Here is an 11,973-nt window from a genome sequence, read left to right as displayed (position 1 = left end):
CCACAAAAAAAAAAAAAAAGATATTTCACTAGAGCGGGTAATGCGCAAACAAGAACATCTGAGCAAACTCCAATAACAGCCAGAAAAGAAGGCAATGGGCACCATGTAACCCATGTTAAAAAGTTTGCATCTGAGGACAATTTCTCTTCTCTCTTCCATATAAGTATACATAAATTTTAATGATTTCCCTCTCTCTGCAGACTACGCATCTGAGGACAATTTCTCTTCTCTCTTCCATATAAGTATACATAAATTTTAATGATTTCCCTCTCTCTGCAGACTACGCTCTCTCTGCAGACTACCATCACAGCCCAGAAAAAAAACAGCAGGAAAGTTTGTGCTACCAACTAAAAATATCTGGAGTATTGTTTCTATTTAAAAAAAAAGAAAAAAAAAATTCTTTTTCGCTCTTATTGCTTCACGTCAAATAACTATCTTTGAAACGTTACTATGACAGACACCAGTCTGCATGAAGCAGCTTTCAGATAGCTGCTCTTCCCTGAATCAAAACCAGGTCAAGGCTCTGCTGGTGGCTGCATAACTGTCTGGTAACACTTTAGCCAAACTGGCTAATGCTCACCCAGGTCAGGCTGACCTTACAAAGCAAGGAACAAACACTGTTAGAAGCAGAATAGTTTCCTTTTAACTGATGGACAATACTTAAAAGAGCATTCATTTTTAAAACCAATACCAAATGATTACAGGTTTAAAATTCCAACTTTAGCTGGGCCCCTGTAATCCCAGCACTCTGGAGACTGAGGCAGAGACTCACCTTAAGTTGGAGACCGTCCTGGGCTCCACAATGAGTTCAGAGTCAGCCTGAACTACATAGTAAGACCTGGTCTCAAAAAACAAAAACAAAAAATAAATAAAAAATAAAAAATTCTAACTTTAAGATACAAAGTCTTGGGGCTGGGGAGATGGCTCGGCAGCATAAGCACCTGCCTGGCAAATGCAATGTCCTGAGTTTAATCCTTGGTATGACAAAAAAAAAAAAAAAAAAAAAAAAAAAAAAAAAAAAAAAAAAACCTATAAATTCTTCCCAGCTGAAATGGAACACTGATACAAAAATCATTTGTCCTTGTTCTATGAACCATTTAAAACCAGTCTCAAACTACTTTTCCCTAACCCTCACTACGATCTAAACAAATCTTGCCACACAGCTGAAGAACCCTAAGGGAGTTTACATTTGCCCATGCCCTTGCCTTTGTCCTGCTGAATTGCTCCATCAAAATCCCATCTACTTCAGGCTCTGACTCAAATCCTTTCCAAATGAACAAAGCTTTCTTTGACTTCTCAGTCCTGAACATTTTATTCCTTTCTTAGCAACTAGATTTCTTTCTCTGTACTATCAACTTATAGCTCAACCTGCCCAATATTGGAAAGTACACTTATGAATTTATCTGATCTGGGCTAAATTAAAAGTTCCATGAGGGCAATTCCAATGTTTTGTACCTTTATTTCTTCCACACTGTCTAGTATCATGCTAGCTCAGTAAATCCTGAGATGCTAGAGATTCTGCTACTATAATAATGCTTTTGAAGCTCTTTTCTCTGCTAAGCAAATTTTCACAAGGACAAGACAGAAATCAATCTGTTAGTCCCTGGGTTACTTCAAAAAAGAACAGCCAGTTCACTGGCACTGCTAGAGTCACCTTTCCCACTGCCAAGGAAAATGGACCCACAGAGAATTTATGAGCTGCCTCACTGTCTTTTCATATTTGTTTATTTGTTTTTCATTTTATGTATTTGGCACAGGGTCTCACTACACAGCTCAGACTTGTACTGATCCTCCTGTTTTTAGCCTCCCCAGTGCTGGGATTACAGGCATGCACCACCATGCCTGGACTCATTGCCGGCCCTTTTTCATGCTTTAATACTGTGCTAATTCATAATCTTAAGAGCTTTAGATTCAGTGACAGCCAACACCAGAACCACAAAGCCATGCATTTGTGTGGAACTCCTTAACATCACATACATTAATCATCTTAGCTGTAAATCCTGTATATTTCTCTCTGGAGGACTGCATACCTTACTAAGAGGCTTTTCTTGTTTAACACTCTTTCCTTTATTTATTTTTTTTTTTTCTTTTGGCGGAACCGTGGATTGAACTCAGGCCCTTGCACTTGCCAGGGAAGCGCTTATTCCACTGAGCCATCTCCCCAGCCACTCTTTCCTTTTCACTGTATGAATTCTGCTCATCATTCTGCTCATCAGCCCAATAAATGATAGTAACATTCTTTTTAAAATGTACACAATTAAATCCATTTGTGGGGTGTTATTTTCTGAGACAACTTTTAGACACTTATATGTGTGTATTGATACTGATGAAACAACTTAATTTAGGTATATTTCTGAGGTTTTTTTGTTTGTGTTTTACTTTGGGTTTTTTTGTTGTTGTTTGGTTTGGGTGTTTTGAAATGGGGTCTCCTACATAGTTTAGGCTAGTCTTGAACTCACTATGTAGCCCAGGCTGGCCTCAACTCTCAATGATCCTACTGCCTCAGCCTCCCGAGCACTGCGGAAGACAGGCGTGTGCCATCATGCCCAACTGTTTTTCTTTACTTTGGTTTTCATTTTTGCTTTTATCTTTTGTGGCACTGAAGATTGAACTCAGGGCCCTTGTTACCATCCAAGCCCTTTGCCTAACAGACATCTGAAGCCAGGGTCTCTCCCTAAATTGCTAAATTGATCTGGCTGAACCCGCATTTGTGATGCTACCTGAGCCTCTCACAATGCTTGGATTATAGCTGTGCCTACCATGCGGGGCTACTGAGGGACATTTCTGAGAATGGAATTTCTGAAACTCCCACAATGCATAACAAACTGAAGAGATTAAATACAAGTTCAGGGGACCTGCCCCTTAGCTCAGTTCTTTCAGTGGCTGCTTCAACAAAGCAGTCAGGCTCAGGTTGCTGGGGTTCGATCCCCACAACTCAAGCTAGCCAAACCTGCCCTGAAGGCAGTGGGAGCAAAAAAAATAAGTAAGTAAATAAATAAATAAATAAATACAAGTTCAGCATTTTTAACTCTATTTGTTAGTTTCAAATTATTTCTCAAGTTTACATTTCCTTTCCCAAATTATAAAAGTTTAATAACCAATATAAATTGTTCATCTTCATGATTATATCCTGTATTTCTTTAGACATTCCACACACAGCTAGCTGTTGTACATTATGAGTCAGAAAAACTCTAATTTTTGGAGGAAGGTGTGATGGTACACTTCCATAATCCCACACTTGGGAGGCGGAGGCAGAAGGATTGCCATGAGTTTGAGGCCAGCTACAAAGTGAGTTCAAGGCGTGCCTGACGTATAAAGCAAGACCCTGTCTCACCACAACTCAAAGAACAACAGAAAGAACCCACTAAACAAGGCAAACAATTATATATAAGAAAAGCACCAACAGCAGGAAAACAACATGGCAAACATAAGCAAATACATATCAATTATAATATGTAAATGGACTGCTTCAGTTGTCATGTTAAAAAAAAAATCCACACAATACAACACGAAAATTCAAAAGGACTTTTCCTTCTTTCATTTATAAAGACCTTGGGGCTTCAGGGAGGAAGACAGAAAGAAAGCTGCCAGAATCCATTCACACTTAAATTTTGCCAATGAAAACTGAAACACCTGTATGAATTAACTAAATTGTTCTCATTTTCAACAATGAAAGAAAATTAAAAACATTACTATACATCACTGACTTGGCTCATCTGACAGGAAATAACTCAGATATCACAGCTAATTTTAAATTATATGGCCAATATAACATAAATCATTCTCTAAAACAATATGGGCTCCTTTTTTTAAAATTATTTCTTAGGACTCAGTTTTCCTGAGATATGTAGATATACTTTCTCATGAATAGTACTGCATATTAACAATCTTAAATGAGTAAAGCTATTCCCTTCTGACTTTATAAAATTAAAACATTTTTCAACGTACTTCACATATATATTCACATCCCACAGTAACATGAAAACACTAGCAAAAATTTCCCTAAGAGAGTTCACTATTATTTCAGCAAACTTTAGGAAATTTAAAAAAAGCTGAACAAAATTCAGGATCAATAAGATAGCCATTTGTTACTCAATACGGACTTACCCAATGCCCAATGCTAATGGTACCCAACTCTCCCCAGGCTTACAATTTCATGGATATTAAGACTTCCAAGGGCAAGAAGATAGCTCAGTGGCATAAGTGCCTGCCTGGCAAGCACAAGGTCCTGAGTTTGATCTCTGGTACCAAGAAAAAGGCTTCCAGTATTTGCTGCTCTATCAATGGAGGAAGACACCTCGCTCACAGCTGCAACAGTTCCAGACTCCAGTCTCTGTTCATCAAGCTGCTATCACAGCAGAGAAACAACAGCCAGCAAGATTTCTTCCCTGTTCTTTATCATCCTTGACATCCCATTCCAAACAGGTACTCTTCATTTAAGCTGCTTGGAATTAAGAATACTCTGGTACAAACTACGCATCAAACAGCCCTGCTCATCACTGAGTATGGAGCACACCAGTGCCTTCCTACTACAGAGCACTTTTGTATGCACCCTGAAATTGGATCCTCAAAGGAAATTTTTGGGGGGCCTGCCCCTTAGCTCAGTTCTTTAAGTGACTGCTTCAACAAAGCTGTCAAGCTCAGGTTGCTGTGGTTCGAGCCCACAACTGAAGCCAGCCAAACCTGCCCTGAAGGCATTCGGAGAAAAAAAAAAAAAAGAAATTTTTGGTGTTGAAGGAGAAACATATCACCCTGCCCCCTTTGACAGAAGAGGACAGTATCAAGTGCACAAGTGGCCATCCTTACAGTGATGTAGTGCTACATAAGCCATGGAACTAATGGCCAGCAATGCAGAGCAATGCAGCTGCAAGTCCACAATCAGTCCTGTCCTGAGGCTGTAACACACTGCAACCTATTCTCCTATTCTATATATGCTTTTTCTTTTATGCATTTACTACAGGGTTTACAGGGTCTTACTATGCAGATAGGACTCAGTGATTCTCTTGTTTTCAGCCTCCCAAGCACTGGGATTACAGTATGTACACTTTTTGAGCAACAGCTAGGAATAAAGCATTCAAGCACTGTACTAGGCCACAGAGAGTACCCAGAGAAGAAGAGCCAAGTCTCTGACACTAGGAGTTTATATTCTGGTGAAGGAAAGACAAATACATAATTATAAGCCAAAAAGTGACTCTGGGGCTGGGGAGATAGCTCAGTAGAATAAGTGCCTGCCCGGCAAGCACAGGGTCCTGAGTGCGATCCCCAGTACCACAAAAAAAAAAAAAAAAAAAAGTGACCCTGGCCAGAAAAAAGTTTAGGAAGTCAGAAGTAGTGTGGTACCTACAAAGGGTCCCTCTTGTCTCAAATACTTTTCAAGTTTAACAGGATACAATTCTTAGTATCTATGGGGACTGAAGTGGTCTAGCACACCATGAAAATACCAAAATCCAAGATGCACAAACCCCTTACATAAAATGCCACAGCATTTTTTTTTTTCATCTTTTTGACATAGGGTCTCACAATGCAGCTCAGGCTGACCTTGAACTCATCTTGTAGCCCCAGCTGGCCTCGAACTCAAAGGGATCCTCCTGCATCAGCCTCTTAAGTGCTGGGATTACAGGTATGCACCACAATGCTCAACCACAACATTTGCATTTAACCTACATTCTTCTTCTGTATGCTGTAAATCAGGACTATGTGGCTTATAATACCTAATATAATGCAAGCGCTATGTAAATAATTGTTACACTGTACAGTTTGGAGAATGACAAGTGAAAAAGTTTGTATGTGTTCAGTACAGCAAAATACCTTTTGAAAAATGTTATAGCATGATTGATAGAACCTACGAATACACAGGGCTAGCTGCATAAGGTTTCTTTCTTCACTGAAACGAGGAGCCAGTTCTACTTCATTGTCCTGTCCACTTCAGTATCGTGGCGAGAAGGGGTAAGCAGGACTGGCAAATAAAAGAAGAGCCAACAGGACAGGTCTGGGTTTCTCTGGTATATTCTATGCTTCATTTAGGCCAGAAGCATAAAGTAGTAGGACAATTTTGTCCTACTTCTTAGAAATGAAAGATTTGCTTGACATTAACAAATTCACCTCTTTAGAAAAGGTAGGCCTGACAGTACAAGTCACTTTACAAATAAAAAGCTTTCCATCAAAAACAGATTATTCCTTAGGTTGGAGTGACTGGTAGAGAGCTAGAAAAGAGAAGAAAACTGTGCAACATAAAGCCCTTGGAATTTGAATTCATGACCTTCACTGCAAGCTGGGAATGATAAGTTCACTAACATCAGAAATTGCCAGCTAATGCTTGCAAAAGTATGTCACAGTCCAGAGGAACAAGAATAGGTTAAAAAAAAAGGCTTAAAGAAAAGAAAGATACCCTTGTCCACAAGAAGTGCTAAAAAATAGTAAACAGATATGAAGTATTCAAGTGCTTCTTGGGCTAACTGTGGATAATATCCATAATACAAGGAAGTGCTTGGGAAGCCAGTCCCAAGAAGCTGCTAGCGTGAATCATGCTCCCATGGAGACCACAGGAACACTTCACATGCACCATGTTCACGTTTACCTCAGCAGAAACCCAAGACTCCAGGCCATCTGTTTCCTAGACACTTGCCCTCCTGCAGCTCCACACTTCCCTATACTTGTGACACAAGCTCACAACCACCCATGACCCTGTTTCCTACCACTGTAGGAAGACCTGTGCTCAGCATCACCGCCCACTGAGATATGCCCAGGCTCTCCTGTCTGAATCAGCAGCACCCAGCCCATTCTGAACCTCTGACTGCTCTACTGTCCTCCTTAGCAATTCTACTGAATATCAATTTTTCTTTGTCTACTGCCTGACTTCCCCACAAGAATGAAAATTGATGTAAACTCTGGAATGGAAAAGACTGTCTGATGTATCTCCAATGATCATCACAAAGCCCATATATATTAAGTTTAAGAGCTATTCACGGAATGAACAAAAGAAGTATACATAAGTCTTTTATATGCTTTTAAAATAATTTTACCGCTTTACTTGCCAAATTCCTTTTAGCATATGTAATGAATAAGTAGGGACATTTCTACACAGTTACCTAAAACACATATAATATAAAGATATACATCCAAGATTTCTAAGAATACTGAAGTGGGAAAATAAAATAGGCACCCAGAGGACTCAGTAACTAACATATAACAAGGTCCAAGAGGGTGGGTAGGAAACAGTAATTTGCAAAATTTACATTAAAGCTCAAAAAAGCTAGCTTTTCTACCAAATAAATGTCCTTTCTTTCACCTTACCCAAAAAATAACAAAAACATCAGAATTCTAATTTCTATGATAATAAAAATGCCTTTGAAAAAGAGACATGCTAAAGAACCTGTCCTCATTAAGAAACACATCTATTCTTACTTTTTAACTCATAAAACCAGAAAGAGCTAAGTGATCCCTCCTTCTCTACCACCCTGCCCTAGGATCTGTACCCAGGTCTTTGCACTGAGCTACATCCTCAGCCCTTTTTACTAGTTTGATTGGGAAAGAATCTTACATCTCGGCCAAACCACCCTGAACGCACCCGATCTCATCTGATCTCAGAAGCTGAGTGGAGCTGGGCCTGGACAGTACTTGGATGAGAGAGAGGGTCTTGCTAAGCTGCCACGGCTGCACTCGAACTACTGATCCTCCTGCCTCAACTTCCCAGACTACTGGGATCATAGTTCATTGTGCCACCATGCTAAGCTTGCTGTTATTTCTTTACAGTTGAATCCTCAAACATCTATTATTCCATCTTTCCTTTTTACTGCCAACCTTCTCCAACTGTGGGCTTCATAATTTCTATTTTCTTGTACCCCAATTATCTCCTTAATTCTCTTCCTCTAGAATGAGGTCGCTGTTTGCATAGTCCTCTGAAACCACAATAGAAGAGAGCATTGCACTGCAACATCTCAGAAACAAAGTCTATCAAATCCCACAGCATCTTCTCCATCCACATTTCTCACCTGACCACTCTACTTTGCTAAATGCTCATGAGCAGTCCCACGCCCTCAGCACCATCTTCCCTGATCTCTACAAGCCCTCCTCTCCCACTCACATCGTGGCCCTCTTCACAACAAGGCAGCCACTATCCTCAGGGGCATGCATGACCTCAGCTGTTACTTTTTTTAAGACAGGGTCTCACTACATAGTTCAGGCTGGCCTTGAATTCACTATGTAGCTCGGACTGGCCTCAACTCATAGCGATCCTCCTGCGTCAGCCTCCCAAGTGCTGAGATTACAGGTATGTGCCACCACACCCGGCTTTAAGTCATTTTTTAAAATCATTTAAAAATATCTATATGCACCTACTATGTGCAAGATAATAAAACAGAACCTAGGATGTAAAAAAAAGAACAAAGAAATTAGGTCACTGCCTTCAGATCTTAGCAACTACAAAGAAAAAACAGTTCTGCTTAAATCAGCAGGGAGAAACACACAGCTTGGAAACTAAATGATGAGACTTTTTCCCACTAATTGCCTTAGGTGGCAGTGTTTCAACATGAGCAATCTGAGGCAAGAGGCAAACACCAGAGGCAAAATAATTTACAAGGAAAAAGAGCAAAACGGAAAGGAAAAAGACATTACTCACTGATGTAAATGCCAGCAGCTCCTCTTCAGTTAATTTATGCACTGGGTTATTCTTTTGAAAATTTGTGCTTTGAATTAAGAAAAGAAATGCATTAATTCTAAAACACTGTACCCTGTACCTAATGAAATATAACTTTAAAAATAAAAATAAACTGCTATATTTTATATCTTTGAGTAGCAAGTATAATATGCCATTATATACACACATAGAAATGAGTTTGCCAAAGCCAAGCATAAAAAGTAATAAAATACAAATGAAATGTGGTTGAAGCACTTAATGCCAATATAACTTATCAGGCTAAGAGAAAAGAAATCTAGTCTGTGCTATTCAGCAAAGAAAATCAAATGCGTTATTGTGGCGCCAGCTCCTTTTCATTAAACTTATGCTATAAAAATGTATTGCTTTAACAACTAGATAAGTAAAAATTATGATGCTGTCAAAGAAGCAAGCATTAGGAATTCTAAGATCCTGTTGATGCAAGTATAATTAGCAGAATCATTTTGAAAAACAATTTGACACTGTCTCGTGTAGTAAACATTCACAGAGCCTCAATTCAAAGAAATTAAAGAATGGGTGGACCAGACATGACATACATAAATATCCACAGTGATACTGCTAGTAATAGGAAAAACCTGAAAACAATCCAAACGTCCAAAGGAAAATGATAAATTGTGATATAGTCATCCAATGAAATGCTACCCTGAAAATTTAATGGCAGCTAAAGATAACTACATGAATCACAGAAACAAAATAATGAGAGGAAAAAAGCAAACCATATGTCATAAAATAACACTTTCATAAAGCTTACTAAGGGAAAACTGAAATAGATATATAAAACAAAAAGCTAAGTATTTTTAAAGGCAAGAAAATGACAAACACAAGACGATAGAATATTCTTTTAAGGAGGCAAAAGAAGGAAATACTGAAAAAGTGCAGGGGCTAGGATATCACCTTGTAAAATACTTCCTCTCAATTTTCAATACTGCTTGAGGATTTTATAATAAACATAAAATGTTTATACATAATCTTTAAAGAAGCCTATTTTTACTGCTAGAAAAAAAAAAGAAAGAAAGAAAGAAAGAAAGAAAGAAAGAAAGAAAGAAAGAAAGAAAGAAAAAAACAGAGAAGTTGGGTGTGGTGGAATATGCTTGTAACCCTAGCACTTTGGGAGGCTGAGACAGGAAGATTTCAAGTTTAGGCTCAGCCTGGACAACTCAACAGCTTGGTAAGGCACTGTCTCAAAATCGGATTGGGAATTCAGCTCACTGCAAAGGCCCTAGGTTCTATTTTTCAGCACTGAAAATAACCACTCCAAAATAAAAGATCATCCAAAACAGAGCAAAGTTCTTCTCTCACATAAAATTTTTATCTCTCACATAAAAATCTCAATTCTATAACGCTGTTGCAGCTATTTATACTGAAAAATTATGTGTCATGAACTGAGCAAATACTTTTTTGTGGTAAACATAAATTCTGTCATGAATCAAATAATATGACAGGCAAATGCCTCAGACTTAAGAAATAGAACCCCATTATGTGTGGTCTCTCTTGAGCATATAAAACAATGGACTACAGAAATGAATTCAACTTTTGCATAAATGAAAACCTGTTCCTAAATGAGTTGGCTGATTTGTTTTTTATTTTTATTTTTTGGCGGAACCAGGGATTGAACTCAAACCTTTGCGCTTGCCAGGGAAGCATTTATTCCACTGAGCCATCTCCCCAGCCCTATAAATGCTGTTACTCGTGTTTTTGTTTTTGTTTTGGCGGAACTAGGGATTGAGCTCAGGGCCTTGTGCTTGCCAGGCAAGTGCTTATTCTACTGAGCCATCTCCCCGGCCCCACCTGTTCCTATATGAGAGGAAAAGAACAAAATAACATTACATAGGAAAAGCCTGGTAAATGACCACGGAATGGTACATAGGCAAAGTTAGTATCACCAGTAGTAGAACAAATCAAAATGTTTTTTACTTTCTAGGAAGCAGGAACCACTAAACTTTGCTCCTTCGGGATCTCTGCTAACAGTGTATAAAATAAATGTAATCATTAAACAAAATTAGACAAGTTCACATTGTGGGAAGGTCTAAAAAATAACTGGCTTGTAAATTTCAAGTGTTAAGGTCATAAAGGTCAAGCAAAACAAAAAATAAAAACTATTACAGATTGACAAAGACTAAAGATGCATAACAACTAAACAGAATATATGGGTCCTGGACTGCATCATTTCCTCTAAAGGCCATTAGGACAACAGAGAAAATTAGAACGGGGTCTAAAAATTAAATGATGGGGAAGTGGTTTTTATTGTGTTGCTGCTGTTGTTGTTGTTGCTGCTGTCTTTTGAGACAGGGTCTTGAAGTTATGGTGATCTTCCTGCCCCTGCCTCCCAAGTGCTGGGACCACATACATATACCACCATACCTGGCTAAATAATAATAAAGCTGAATGTTAATTTTCTGATTTTGATAGCAGTATTGTAGCCATATAAGTGCTATTACTTGTTGGAAACACATTAATGTATTCAGAAATTTATTCTCAAAAGCTCCCCTTGAAACACTTTTCAAATTACTTCAAAATAGAAAAGAAACTGCTACAGCTTGTGAATAGGTGCCCCCACCCCCACCCTGGGAAGCCTCGTGCAGCCACAGGCGGGGTTTCTTCAGAAGGGGCGAGATCTACAGTATGTGATGCTGGAATTGATCCCTTATGTGATGTTAGGATCAAAGACAGTAGGCTAAGGATGTGAGTGCTGCCTGCCCTAAGTGGCCTGGATGAGACAGGAGGAGAAAGAGCTGCGGTCAGCCTTGCTGCCGTGTTACCTTCTGCCCACCGTGAACTGCATCTCCTCCACAATGCCCGTCAGCCACACCACCCTGCCTTGGAGACAGCCAACTGTGGACTGAAGCCTCTACAAAATAAAACCTAAATAAACCTTTACTATCTGAATAAAGCTTTCCACCCTCTGGGTGTTGGGTATTCTGCCTCAGCAACAAGAAAAGTACAAGAGATTTGAAAAATGATTTCCACTGCACATAAGACTGTACAGCATTAAAAACTAATTCCATCCCTTAAAAATGTAAATACCAGGTGGGAGATAGCTCAGCCATCTAACTGCCTGCCTGGCAAGTGCAAGGACCCACATTGGCTCGCCAGTACCTCATGCTGTGCCGGCCCCCAAATCCTGGGTGCTTTGTCAGCCCCGAAACTGGGCATGGTGGCATACTCCTCTAATCCCAGCACTGGGGAGGCTGACACAGGAGGATCACTACAAGTCTGAGCTGCGCAGTGAGACCCTGTACCAAACAAATAAAAATAAAAAGTGAATAGCAAGCTGGGCATGTTGGCGCACACTTGTAATC

General features: G+C 39.3%; 1 protein-coding gene across 6 annotated transcripts in view; it reads right to left on the bottom strand.

Annotated features, from left to right (window-relative positions):
• Positions 1–11,973, bottom strand: part of Ttc27 (tetratricopeptide repeat domain 27) — a 213,366-nt gene that overhangs the window by 153,224 nt on the left and 48,169 nt on the right. For all 6 annotated transcript variants that reach the window (XM_023711274.1, XM_023711271.1, XM_023711272.1 and 3 more), the window contains one exon: positions 8,618–8,684. In XM_023711274.1, coding sequence (XP_023567042.1) covers positions 8,618–8,684 — 67 coding nt within the window. The remainder of the gene's footprint in view (positions 1–8,617; positions 8,685–11,973) is intronic.

Source organism: Octodon degus, unplaced genomic scaffold (assembly GCF_000260255.1).
Source record: "Octodon degus isolate 3935 unplaced genomic scaffold, OctDeg1.0 scaffold00020, whole genome shotgun sequence".
Taxonomy (NCBI): Eukaryota; Metazoa; Chordata; class Mammalia; order Rodentia; family Octodontidae; genus Octodon; species Octodon degus.
Note: the sequence above shows the minus strand (reverse complement) of the source record. Positions and strands in the feature narration are given on the sequence as shown.